This window comes from Camelus ferus, chromosome 1 (genome assembly GCF_009834535.1).
Source record: "Camelus ferus isolate YT-003-E chromosome 1, BCGSAC_Cfer_1.0, whole genome shotgun sequence".
NCBI classification, from domain to species: domain Eukaryota; kingdom Metazoa; phylum Chordata; class Mammalia; order Artiodactyla; family Camelidae; genus Camelus; species Camelus ferus.
In genome coordinates this window covers 70,417,802-70,431,869 of record NC_045696.1, presented here as the reverse complement: position 1 = coordinate 70,431,869, position 14,068 = coordinate 70,417,802, and the positions used below count along the sequence as shown (strand labels likewise).

General features: G+C 41.0%; 1 protein-coding gene across 1 annotated transcript in view; it reads left to right on the top strand.

Annotated features, from left to right (window-relative positions):
* The window catches only part of VPS8 (VPS8 subunit of CORVET complex), a 223,049-nt gene that overhangs the window by 198,163 nt on the left and 10,818 nt on the right, over positions 1-14,068 (top strand). The window contains 1 exon segment of the mRNA XM_032482907.1: positions 1,703-1,756. Within this exon segment, the coding sequence (XP_032338798.1) occupies positions 1,703-1,756 (54 nt within the window).

Sequence of the window (14,068 nt, the reverse complement as noted above, 5' to 3'; positions counted from 1 at the left end):
ATCTAGTCTCTCAGCAACTTTGAAGTTTATAATACAGTATTGTTGGCTGTGCTCACTATGTTGTACCTTAGATCTTCAGAGCTTATTTCTCACCAAGTTGCAAGGTTATACCCTTAAACAACATCCCTCCAATTCCCACACCTCCCAGCCCCTGGTAACCACCAAACCACCATTCTACGCTCTGTTTTTGTGAGTTCAGTTTTTTCTAGATTCCACATGTAAGTAATATTATACAGTATCTGTCCTTCTCTGTCTGACTTCTCTCACTTAGTATAATGCCTTCAGGGTCCATCCATGTTGTTGCAGATAGCAGGATTTCCTTCCTATATGGCTGAGTAGTATTTCAGTGAGTATGTGTATACACACACACACACATCTTCTTCACCCATTCACGTGTTGATGGACACTTAGGCCTTTCCCATACCTTGGCTATTGTTAATAATGCTGCACTGAACATGGTTGTGCCTGTATCTCTTCAAGATACTGATTTCAATTCCTTCTGATTCATACTCAGCAGTGGGATTGCTGGATGATACTGTAGCTCAGTTTAAAAAAAAATTGAGAAACTGCTGTACTCTTTTCCATAATAGCTGTACCAATCTACATTCCCATCGACAGTGTGTAAGGGTTCCCTTCCTCCACATCCTCACCAACATTGTTCTCTCTTTTTTTATAAAAGTCATCCTAATTGGTGTGAGGTGATATCGCATGGCGGTTTTATTTGCATTTCCCTGATGATTAGTGACATTGAGCGTCTTTTCATGTACCTGTTGGCCTTTTGTATGTCTTCTTTGGAAAAATGTCTATTCAGATCCTTTGCCCATTTTTAAATTGGGTATATCCTTTTTAATTGTCTTCCTACTTGTTCTCTCATTTATTGAGAGAGGTATGGAAGTCTCTGACTGTAAGATCTATTTCTCCTTGCATTTCTATCATATTTTATTTTATGTACATTTAAGCTATGAGATGCACAGACGTTTAGGATTGTTACAGCCTCCTGATGAATTGACTCCTTTATTATTATGAAACAGTATATCCCTGCTAATAATCTTTGCCCTGAAGCCTAGTGCTATCATAGTATATCTTTCCAATCTTTTTGCTTTTAACCTATTTGCGCCTTTATATTTAAAGTGTATTTCTTGCAGGCAGCACACAGTTGGGTCCTGCTCTAGCACCCGACGGTCTCTTTCAGCTCTTCCAGTGTTTGAAGATCTTCCTGTGCCATCAGTCTTCTCTCCTGTGGGCTAAACATCCTTTTACTATGGTTTGGCTGATGCTTTTTCTAAATCCTTCACTATTATCATCAAGCTCTTTTGTGCATGTTTGGCTTAAAAGGGACATTACATCAGAAAGGACACCGAGTTGGCCTCTGCAAGAAGTGCTGACCACTGCGTATCGTGTCAGTTGATTAACATTGTCCACAAAGATCTGTATCTATTAGGTTCCTCACCATTTGGCTAAAACGAATTTGTACCATCTGGTTTTTTTTTTTTTTAACCTAATCACATTTTTATCTTGGCTAAATACTGACTTTTTGATCTCCAGAGAAATTTCAAAGGGACTTAACAAAAAAATCTATTCTTTGTTCCTCTGAAAATGTCTGTTCTATCTCAGTTACACCAATTCTAGTTGAATCATTTTGAGTGTGGGTCAAATAAAACTAGACTCTAAGAAGATGTCAACATGTTTGCCTTTTTTTCAGGTAAAAGTGTCCCCATCCTGTCATCCATCCAAAGGTGATCCTGCTGTTAAAAAGGTGAGTGAGTTTTAAAAGCAAAAAACCAGCTTCCGCCTTGTATGTTTATTCTCCTCTGTTGAATAGTGTTCTCAAAATGACAGTGAGTTTTAATCATCTTAATGCTGTCAAAGGTTCTTTCTGATTGGATGCCTTGAAGAGGTGTCACCAGAGAAGCCACATGGGGGTTTGGGCCTAGCATCAGTCTCCTGGCAACTAGGGACTTTTCATTGTTTTAGAATTCCCATCCTCTCTGCCAGATGGGCATCCTGGCATCAGTGAGTGGTAGCAGATGAAAGATATTCTAAGGATGAAAGGTATATAGTTTTTCTTAATAATACACTTTCCCTCTGATAGCTGTGCCTAGAGAAAAGTGGTCTGCAACATTAACAGTTCAGCACATACCACCTAAGGAAGTCCTCAGTAAATACCTGTGCGATAGAACTCTCGTATGTGCCACTTCAACCCCCGACTGTGAACTTCGTGGCATAGATAAGATGTGTCTTTCAACTGAGCAATGCTCAGGTGACGTCAGGAGAGCCACTAAAATCCTCTTCTTCTTCCAGCCAAAGCAGTACAGAAACATGGTAAACAGATTGACATTTTTGCTGTTTTCTTTTACCATTTTTATTTCTCTGATAGCTGAAGTGTCCCTGGATGTAGGTTGCTTCCTTGCCCCCCCCCCTTTTTTTTAAACAATTTCAGCCAGCATCTGTGTCAGCAGAGGATTGTAGAACAAAAATAACAACTTGCTGGCTCTGTCGACTAACAGCAGGTTCCAGCTTCAAAAGCAGTGCGCCAAAAGCAGGTCCCTTTTCCCTGCCTTCAGAATCCCCTGAGCCTTTTTCAAAGGAAAAAAGAGTAAAAACAAAATATGTTGTCTGAAAAGCTCTGTAACATGCTGCACAAGAACACCTCATCCAGTCTTGTCCAGACAGCGAGGGCAGGCAAGACGGGGGTGGAGGGGATCGTTGCCGCTCAGAACCGTCACGTGAGGAGCTGGAGAGGGCGTAAGCCACTTAGTCTCACTCCGAAAACAAAGGAGGAAACTGGGATCCACGGGGAGGGGTTCTGCTTCTCCCAGATGTTCTGTGGGACACGTTTCTGAAGTAGAGGTTAAAAACGCAGGCCTGGGTTCAACCAGGCTCAGGTTCAGAGATGAGTTTTCTGCTTCGTTATCTGAAGAACCTTGAGTAAGTCGCCTGTTTCCTCCTCTGTAAAACAATGATAGTACCTCTCAGAATTGTCCTGAAGCCTAAATGAGGTAAGATTTAAGTGCCTGACCCTGTCTGACACACATTAAGTACTCAGTAAATGATGACACATGGTAAGTCCTCAGCTGTTACTGAAACTAGTATTAAAACCCAAGTCTCCCAACTCCCAGTCAGATGTCCTTTCACTTTATTATGCTACTTATATATTATTGTCCATTCAGCAAGTATTTATTTATGCTAAATACTGACCTAAAAACCGGACTACAGAGATGAGAAATACAATCCGTGTTCTCAAGGACCTCAGCATTTAGTGGGAAAGGTAGACAGGTGCGCTGGTAACTACCATCCAACCCAGCGCCTGCTGGAAAGGTGCGCGGGGGCGGGGGCGCTGCGGGTGTGGAGGAAGGGGCCTGATTTGAAATGACCTCCCATTTAGTACAACTCGTGCATTTCTTATGGTAGAGTCCGGTGAAGAAGCTTGAGATATGGTTAGCTGCTCCCCTACAACCTTGTTACTAGATTATAATGAAATCAAATCCTCGCATACTTAGACGTTTATCAAATAAGCATCTCGAGAACATTTTATTCAACCTACATATCTTGAATACCTTTTATTTTAGCAATGAGGGTCCATTTCTAATATTTATCACTCTAACTAAACAAGCCATTCATTTCACCAATGGAAAAATTTCTATTTTTTGAGCTAATGAGCAGTCTTAGTTGGTCGACATGTGAACAGCTAAGCGGCTTCCGAAGGTGGCTGCCTTTGGGGGTTCACGTGAGCTGCAGTCCCTGAAGTATGATTCTTGGTTAGGGCCACTGACCACCCCTGAGTTGAAGCCTAAACTTACTAGCACATACTTACTATCACACTGTTGATGGTGTCTGGAATAATTTTAAAATACACATCACAACAGGTCCCTCTCCCAGAGTAGTAAGTCAGGGAAGGCTTCCCAGTGGAGGTAAAGCTAGATCCAGTCTGGAAACATAAGGGAACAGGTATTCCAGGCAGACATGGGTGAGCACAGCACATTTCAGGAAATGGGGTGATTCTGTTTGTCTTAACTATGGGAGCATGCAGAAGCCTGGTGAAATAAATGGGAGTCCAGATCACAGAGCCCCAGCCTGTGAAGTTTGCTTTTTATCTCAAGGACAAGGGTTTCTGTCAAATGTGAGCTTAGAGGCAGAAAGACCAGTTAGAAGAACAGGGCAGTTGTCCAGGCAAGAAGAAAGGTCCTAAGCCTATGCTGTGTTAATGGAGTGAGGAGATGAGACAGACTGACGTCTTAGCTATTTTATTCTCCCCTAAAACCCTTTTTGACACCCTAAGTCTGAGTTCAGAGGACTTCCTTTTTGAGCTCTCATGGTGCCCCGAGCTAGTCCCCACCAGCATACTTACCTGCTGTGTGGAAATTGCCTCTACTCACAGCGTGCCCCTCATTAGACTCTGCTTCATGAGGGCAGGGCCCGCATCGGTCCCGTTTCCTGTTGTGTCTCTAACTGGATTGCAAAGTACATAGTCACTCAGTAGTTGTTGCGTGAATGAGATATGAAACAGATCCCACAGGACTTCATAGATCTTATGGGAAGTGAGGGGACAAAAGAAGTTTCTGTTGAATAACTAGAGAAGGAATAACAGACATCATCGCTCTCCCGGGCTTGTATTCCCGGCGTGGTCGTGTCCTTACTGTTTGAGCTCTAGCAGTCATACTCCAAGGGAGATGAGTGTGAGACTCAGCGCCTCGTCGTTACTTCCCTAGTTGGGTGTGTATGTTTGTGCGTGAGTGTATGTGTGCATCTACACACGTATTCTGGTTATCATCCTGGTGCTACAGTCTCTCTTCCCAAAGTTGCACTGACAGATGGAAGCACCACCAGTGTCTGCTGAACAGAGTGACTGCCAAAGTGACATGTGTAAGAAACATAAAAGAGCAACCGTGTTCTTGATTTGAGCCAGAGATTCTCTGTTGACCAATAACTGCAGAAAGTGTTTGGTGACTCTGCTGTCACTGTCAGCCCTGCCAGGAGCTGGATTCAAGTGCCGAGGAGCCAGGAGCCGTGCTCTGTGGGGCCCTGTGAACTCAGGAGAGGTGTCTCGTGTAGGAGTCACACTTTCACCCTGCTGCCGGGTCAGAACCTGGCCGATTCCAGCAGTGTGTATACAGAACATCTTTTTGCAGTGCAAGCATTCTGCATTTTAGATATTCTTTTAGAAAGCTCTAGATTAGAAATATTTATCAGATATAATCTATAGTGTTTAAAATTTGCATATCATATTTATCTGATATATAAAATTTCTTCTTAATTGGGCTCTAACTGATAACTTCATGTAACAAGTAGGAAGACACATATGCGTCCCTAGAACTTCTCCAGTGCTTGATAGTGGATGACTACAAATTTGAGAATTAGGAAACACTTTCCTTAGATAGAAATTGCCACAAAAGTCCACTGCAATAAACTCTCTAGCACAGATCCAAATTGGAGGTGTCGAGAGTGTTTAAGGTAGATTAAAGGAATTTAGAGCTAGTTGAAGGCAGCATCAAACACTTCTCAGCTGTGACGCATCACTTCTTGACTACTGAAGAAACACCAACTAGCAGTTTCAGTAGCAAAGTTAGGATTGTTATATACACAATAACCAGAGAAAGCAGTTTTGTCCTTTTTTAAAGTTTTTATTTATTTTTTTGTGGGGGGAGGTAATTAGGTCTATTTATTTTTAGAAGAGGTACCAGGGATTGAACCTGGGACCTCATGCATGCTAAGAATGAGCAATCTTGAGCTATACCTACCCCCCCCCCAGTTTTGTCTTAGATCTTGATCACAAAAGCACAGTGCCACTCTCTGAGCCAACCCCATTTTAAACAAGACTTCTCTACCCGTGTGTCTGCAGAAGCCTGAGAGGCCAGGTGTTCTGGCTGGTGGACCCACTGGAAGAATGTACAGTGAAGGTTCTCCTCAGAGTTAGGGATGGAGTACTGGGAGTGGCAGTGTTAAGCCTTTCTAATAGTTCTGGGTAAATTCAGTAAATAGTCAACAAGCCTCTAAGGTGCCAGGTCTTGGAGGGACCAAGATGAGTGAAATATAGTTCTTGCTGTTGGCATATTTACAAGTTAATGGTGACTGAACTGGTGGATTTAACAGCCAAGCCTCCCAGAAACTGGTGATCAGTTTCTCAAGTATTCAAGTGTATTATCAGAATTTGGAGCTGATTTTTTCTCCCAGTGTTCTGGTGAGGCAGAATTTTTATAGCTGGTTTCCAGTCCTGCCACTCATGTCAGGAATGTAGATGGCTGTACTTGCTCATGATTTTTCCTGAATCATGGCTTCGGGGGTTAGTTTTTATATTTTTTATTTTTAAGAGAAAAAGCCTCACAGAGCCACTGTTTCCATAGCAACAGGAAAAGCTGGCCTGCAGTGTCTCAGCTGACCGGCCCAAGAATGGCTGGTTGATAGTTTAACAAAAGTCAAGGGAACATGAAAAGGAGAAAGCATGGAAAAAGATGCAGCGTTTCCAGCCATCCTCTGATGGTGGCTTACATAAAGATCATTTGCCTTTTTTTAAATTGAAGTTTAGATGATGTACAGTGTCATATGAATTACAAGTGTACAATATAGTGATTCACAATTTTTAAAGGTTATACTCCATTTATAATTATTATAAAATATTGGCTATATTCCCCGTGTTGTACAGTACATCCTTGTAGCTTATTTTGTACCTATATTTTTTATCTCTTACTCCTCTACCTCTATCTTGCTCCTCCCCTCTTCCATCTCTCCCCTTGCTAACCACTAGTTTGTTCTCTGTATCTGTGTGTCTGTTTCTTTTTCGTTGCATTCCCTAGTTATATCTTTTAGATTCCACATATAAGTGATTTTATACAGTATTTGTCTTTCTTTGAGTTATTTCACTTGACATAATGCCCTCCAAATCCATCCATGTTGCTGCAAATGGCAAAATGTGGTTCTTTTTTATGGCTGAGTAGTATTCCATTGTGAGAGAGAGAGAGAGAGAGAGAGTGTGTGTGTGTGTGTGTGTGTGTGTGTGTGTGTGTGTGTGTACCACATCTTTATCCATTCATCTGTTGATGGATACTTGGGTTGCTTCCATATCTTGGCAATTATAAATAATGCTGCTCTGAACATTGGGATGCATGTATCTTTTCAAATTTGTTTTGGGTTTTTTGGATATATACCCAAGAGTGGAATTGCTGGGTTATATCATAGTTCTATTTTTAGCTTTTTAAGAAACCTCCATACTGTTTTCCACAGTGGCTGCACCAGTTTACATTCCTACCAGCAGTGTACAAGGGTTCCGTTTTCTCCACATCTTTCCCAGCATTTCGTATTTGTATTCATTTGATGATAGCAGTTCTGATAGGTGTGAGGTGGTATCTCATAGTGGTTCTCATTTGTATTTCCCTGATTATTAGTGATGTTGAACATCGTTTCATGTGCTTTTTGGCCATCTGCATTTCCTTTTGGAAAAATGTCTCCAAGTCTTCTGCCCATTTTTTAATCAGGTTGTTTGTTTTGATATTGAGTTGTGTGAGCTGTTTATATATTTTGGGTATTAACCCCCTATTTGTCATATCATTAGCAATTTTTTTCTCCCATTCAGTAGGCTGTCTTTTCATTTTGTCAATGAATTTAATTACATCCCATTTGTTCTTGTTTTTTTCTTTTGCTCTAGGAGAGAGATTTTAAAAATTGCTACAATTTATGTCAGTGTTCTGCCTGTGTTTTCCTTTAGGGGGTTTTATGGTTTCCAGTCTTACACTTAGGTCTTAAATTCATTTTGAGTTTATTTTTGTATATGGTGTTAGAGAATGTTCTAATTTCATTCTTTTACAGGTAGCTGCCCAATTTTCCCAGCACCACTTATTGAAGAGACTGTCTTTCCTCCACTGTATATTCTTGCCTCCTTTGTTATAGATTAACTGACCATAAGTGTGTGAGTTTATTTCTGGGCCCTGTCTTCTGTTCCATTGATCTACATCTGTTTTTGTGCCAGTATGATACTGTTTTGATTACTGTAGCTTTGTAGTATAGTCTGAAATGAGGGAGTCATTTGCCCTTTTTATATCTCACACTTAACTCTCCTGCAAAGATGCAAGCCCTAATGAACAGCAAAGTGATAGCCCTTGATGGATGGATGCTGCCTCTTTAGAGTATTTATCTTAGTAGGATTTAGGTGCACATTACATCCAGATGTGACTTCCATGCCTCTGTTGATTTAACAAACAAAAACAAACAGAAAAAACAGGACAGGATTTGGTCTTTGTTTTTTAAATAGACAGGGTGGAAGATCTTAGTAGGCCAGGTGACTATGCTGATGTGAAGAAGCTGGGGCGAATTAGAAGAAAGCAGAGGCATTCTTTGTAGTACGGAGGACAGAACTGGTACCTGTGGGTAGCTGCTGTGGAGATGGAGATGTTGGCTTGGTATGAGAATTTTCTGACATTACCTGTTGCCAGAGGTGTGTGATGAGTGGCCTAATGTCTGTCTCTCAAAGTTAATGCAGAAGGATTCCTGCCACTGGTTGATTTTTAGATCTTGTGGAGTGTTAAGATCTTAGGAGTCTGTAGTTGTATTAAACTCCGAAAAGTGCATGTTTGTTGATGTGCTGGATGACTTTAGTTAGACCCTAACAGCCAGCCTGAATTAATAGAATATGTTGTCTGTGGCAATTGAGGGTTACTGGGTGTGGTTTTTCTGCTGCTTAATATGACACCCCTTCACAGACATTGAGAAGATTGTTTCTGCTGAGTGGAGTCTATTTGAGATCATATGTATGTGAGACCACATCAGAGCCAGTGGTGGTTCTTTATCCTTTATCCTCCCCTTGCACCCGCTCAGGATATGGGAGTGGATTCCCTATCAAAGCAAGTAATGCCATCACTTCTACCACCTCCTGGGAATTTTGGATCCTGCCGCAGTTTAGTTTGATCGAGTTACAGATGGCCTTTCCCCTCCAACTGTGTTCCTGCTGAAGCTCTTAGGCCTTCCTACAATACACGGCAGAGATCTTTTTTCTCTTCAGAAGGACTAACAGCTCATTATTTTGCATTAAAACAACTGAGCAGGCCATTCTTAACTGCACTGTGTTGGGTAGCACCTGTTTGTTAAGGTCAGAGAATCCAAACACCAAACAGCAGAGCTCTGCAGAGTTTGAGCTGCTTTAATGTGTGTGGTATTCGTGAGTGGCTGATACACCATTACTGCAGAGTGCAGCCTTTTGTCTGGAGCACTGTCCCAAATCAGTTACTGTGTCACCCCTGAAAGCTCACACTCCTTTCATATAGTATCAGAACATAGGATTCAGCATGTTCAGCAATGAGACATCTCCTTTGGTTAAAGCAGAAGGAAAGGAAGAGAAGATGAAGGTGAAATGTGGGCCGCTGCTCAGCACAGTCTGTTCTGACAGAAGTTGCCGCCTTGGAACTTGTGTGTTGCTTTCCATACGTATCTTAGGGGCATTCCAGTTGTTCTATTATGACACGAGTAAGTTTTAGCACCCTGGTTTTGTAGTGAAATATCTGTTAATGATAGATATTATTCCAAGTACAGCATATTCTGAAAGGAGAGACCTCACTCTACATGGTTAAGTCACTTTTTCATTTATTGAGTCAATTAAGGCTACCTTTTTATGGTACTAAGTGGGGCAGTTCATATCTGTCTCTGGGAATTTCACGGCAGTGTGTAAGAGAAAATGAATTTATACAGAAATTTCTTTGTAATCTTTGGAAAGAAGAAATTCTCTAATTCCAATGACCTCTCCCTGCATTTTGCTTTTAGCTCTGAGAAACCTTCTTCAACAATGCCAGGCACCTCCTTCTCCCCACTTGCCATTTCCTCCACGAGTGTTGTCATTCCCCAGTCAGTACACACCTCTACCTGCAAGTCTCTTCACTTGGCCCCACTGCCTCTGTCTCCTGGGGTTTCAGCCCATCCTCCTCTACTTCTTCTACTGCTGAGAAAACTTCAGTTGCTCCCTGTCACTAACAAAGTTAAGTCTGAATAGGTTTAGATTGACCGTCTAGGCTTTTGATGCATCACCAGCCCACATTTCATCCTCATCTTCTCTTTCTTTCCTTCTTCTTCAACTGAAGGGAATTTCTCACTTTCCTAAACATAACCAATCCCATGTCCATACATTTGCTCTTCCCCTCCTTCCCACAATCTGGGATGTCTTTCCTTCCCTCCCTTCAGAAGTGATGCCTTTTTTTAGCCTCCAGGTCAAATTCTACTTCATTCATTAAAACAATATTTACTGGATGTCTACTATGTACCAGGCATGGGTCTAAGTGCGAGGGATGCTGCAGGGAATAAAACCAAGTCCCTCCCCTCACAGAGCACACATTCAGGTGGCAGGCGGTAGATATTAAATAAGTAAAGATGTGGTACGTCAGATTCTGACAAGGCTGTGGAGAGAAAGCACAACGAAGGAGATGAAAGATTGCTGTTTTATATGGAGTGGTCACCACAGGTTGATAGCTAACATCTTCTACCTGAAAAACAATGAAGGTGCAGTCATGTGAGCATAAGGGAGAAGAGCGTTCCAGACAGAAAGGACAGCAAGCGCAAAGTTCTGGAAGCAGGAACATGCTGCGGGGCCCCAGGAGCAATATGGGGACATAGCTTGGTGGCCATGGTGGTGAATACTTCCGGGGGCTTTCTTCCTCCTTGTTTTCTGGCTCACTGAGAAATCAATTGAGAACATGGAGGGAGGGATTAACATTGGAGGTTTGAAGAGAGAGGTGATGGTAAGCCTCTAGTATAGTGGGTGAGTAAACAGACCAGGGAAATACCAGGGGGGCCCACTTGGACTTCACAGCATTGACTTTAAACGTCTTTGAACTGATCACCTCTTCCTTTCCGATTCTTGTAGCAGTGATTACCCATCCTTCATTTGGCACTTGGCACAAACTACCTTCTGTTGTTTTCGGTGTTGTTTTTAAATGTGTTACCTGCATCCTGAGCTGCTTTGAGGCAACTTTCAATATGCACCCAACAGAAAAGGACAAAAACAAATAACTGAGTGTCAGAAAAATATGAAAATATACCAGAGTAGAATTCAATAATAGCTGAAAAGCATTTGGGGAGGAGGAATCTTGAATCAAAACTTTTTTGTATCTCTATTAACTAAAACAGGACAGTTTATTACAATTGAATAATATTTAAATCATTACTGTAGTAATTACAGTGAAACCCACATTTGCATGGCCTCAATTTCTGTCCCGCATATTTACCTTGATTTCCAGAAAAAAATAAGTTTTTTTTAACAGGTACCCAGTTTATTAATTTCTTTTAATTTACACTGTCATGTCAGAGATACTTGGTATGGACTGCAGTGGTCGCCATGAAACTTGCTGAGAAGAGCACACAGAGGCTGCACGCTTTGAGTAAATGTCTGGCATAGTTTTCTCATGGGCACAGTAGTCCTGGACAGGCACTGCAGGACCCAGGGACTTCCTGAGCCTAAGTACAAGTTCATTCCACAAAGGGATCTATAAAGATTTCCCCTCTCGAGAAGCTTTTGTTGATCGTCAACTTCCATGATGTTGACATCCATGATGATTACAGTTCATTTTTTTTTTCTTTCGGCTCATTAAAAATGCTGTTCCACTGTCTTATGGGTTGCATTGTTTCTAAGTCATCAGTGGTCATTCTTACCACTGTTTTTCTTTATTGTGGATGCTGTGGTACCCTGTTCTGTCTTTCAGTAGAATGCGACATACTCATTCCTTCAGCTGCTGGGAGTTTTAGCAATTGATAACCTTCAACTCATCCTTCTTCAGGAATTGCTCTCAGCTAAAGAGATCTAACTTATCAACAGTGACAGCCTCTTCCTGAAACAGCGTGAATGTCGTGACTAGCGATTGAAGGGTTATAAAGGCCAGAAGACCTTGTCTTAATGCAGGACCATTCTTCAAGGCCATCTTACACCAGAGCTCTCTTTGGGATCACCTGGGGCCTTTGTTGTGATTGCATCACAGTTTAACACCTCTCTGCCCAGTTCTGCTTCTTGTACTTCCCCATAGGTTCTGTTCCAAGCACCCACCAGTAACTGCCAGCACATAGATACTCCATCTCAGAGTCTTTTTTCCAGGGAAGCCAACTGGTAATACCTTGTATATGCTGTCTTTTTCCCCCTCTGGCTGCTTTCAAGTTTTCCTCTCTATCTTTGGTTTTCAGCAATGACATGCCTAGAGGTGGCCTTCTTTATTTTTCTTGGGGTTCATTAAGCTGCTTGGATCTGTATGTTTTAATATTTTCATCAAATTTGGAAAACTTCTAGCCATTCTCTTTAAATGTATTTTCTGCCCCAGTCTCCCTCCTTCCAGGCCTCTAATTACATGTATATTAGACAATTTAATGTTGTTCCATAGGTCAGTGAGGCCTTTTTCATTATTGTTACCTTATTTTCTCTCTGCTTCAATTTGAGTAACTTCTATTATCATATCTTCAAATTCACTGATCTTTTCTTCTGCAAGTATCAAATCTGCTGTCAAGATCATCCAGTGAATTTTTCATATTAGGTATTATACTTGTCAGTTCTACAATTTCCATTTCTTCTTACCTAATATAAAATGTAAAGCTATAATTTTCTGTCTAAGTACTACATGAGCTGCATCCCACAAATTCTGATGTTGTACTTTCATCATCTTTCTTCTTGAAATATTTTCTATTTTACCTTGTGATTTCTTCTTTCACTTATTGGTTATTTAGAAGTATATTATTTTAATTTCCAAATATTTGAGGTTTCTCTAGATACATTATCGTTACGGGTTTCTGATTTAACTCTCATTGTCCGAGAGCATACCCAGGAAGATACAAACCTTTGGAAAGTCATTGAGACTTTGTTATGAGCAAGCGTATCATCTTCCTATGTGAACATTAATTGTACATTTGAAAAAAAAAGTGTAATCTGCAGTTTTGGGTGTAATTCCTATAAATTTGCCTGTAAGTGAAGGCAGTTGATAGTGCTTTTTATATCTTCTGTATGCTTACTGATTTTTTGTCAAGTTATTTTATTAGTTACTGAGAGTGTTACAGATCTCCAACTATGATTGTTGATTTGTCTGTTTCCTTTTCATCTATTTATTTTTTTGACTTAGCTGAATTTTACTCTGCTATTTTTGGGGGGAGTTATTTGAATATTTTTTAATATTTATTTTAGTTCTGTTGCTTCTTTAACTGTATCTCTTTGCTTTATTTTTTAGTGGTGGCTGTAGGTATTACAGAATACAACTTTACATTATTACTGATTAGAGTTAATATTTTACTACTTAATGTAAAATATAGGGACCTTGCAATGCTATAGGTTCATTTATTAACCTCCCATCATTTAGTGCTTTTTATAGTTTCCATTTCTCTACTGGGGTTTTCTCATGTATTGAGTTGTTAGGTCCTTTAAATCCTTAAAGTATTTATAAAATAAATGTTTTAAATTCTTTGTCTGCTCACCCAGTGTCTCTGTCACCTCTGAGTCTGTCAGTTTCTTTTCTGGCTGTAAGTCATGTTTTCCTGCTCTGCATACCTAGACTTTTGATTGCATGCTGGGCATAGTGGGTAGTATGTTATCATCTGGATTTTGTTGTCTTCCTTTAGAGGTTTGAATTTTTTTCTAGTAGGTTAATTTACTGTTAAATCAGCTACATATTCTTGAGGCTTATTTTTAAGCTTTGTTTAGCCAGGTCTAGAATAGTCCTGCTCCTAATATGTGGCTTTTTTATGGTCTCATTGAACACCCAGGGTCTTTCCACTTCAGCTGGTTATTAGTATTCCCAGCCCAGCACTCTGCAACCTCCAGAGGATCCTATTATCTCCCAGCTCCCAGCAGCTGTTCTCTGCCAGGCCTCTGGAGTCTTGCCTGCCTACGTGCAGCTGAGTATCAGGCCAGAAACTTAAGGGAACACCTATATAGATTCCTGGAGCTTCTTGTCAACTCAACTTCTTCCTTTTCAAAATCTCCCCACTGTCCAGCCCCAAATTCCTGTCTCTGATTCCTCAGCTCAGCAAGACTGCCATGCTCTCCTAGGACCCTCCCTCCCTGTGCCACAGTCTAGAAAGTGCCTCCAGGTAGAATTCCAGGGACATCACGGACTCACCTTGTATG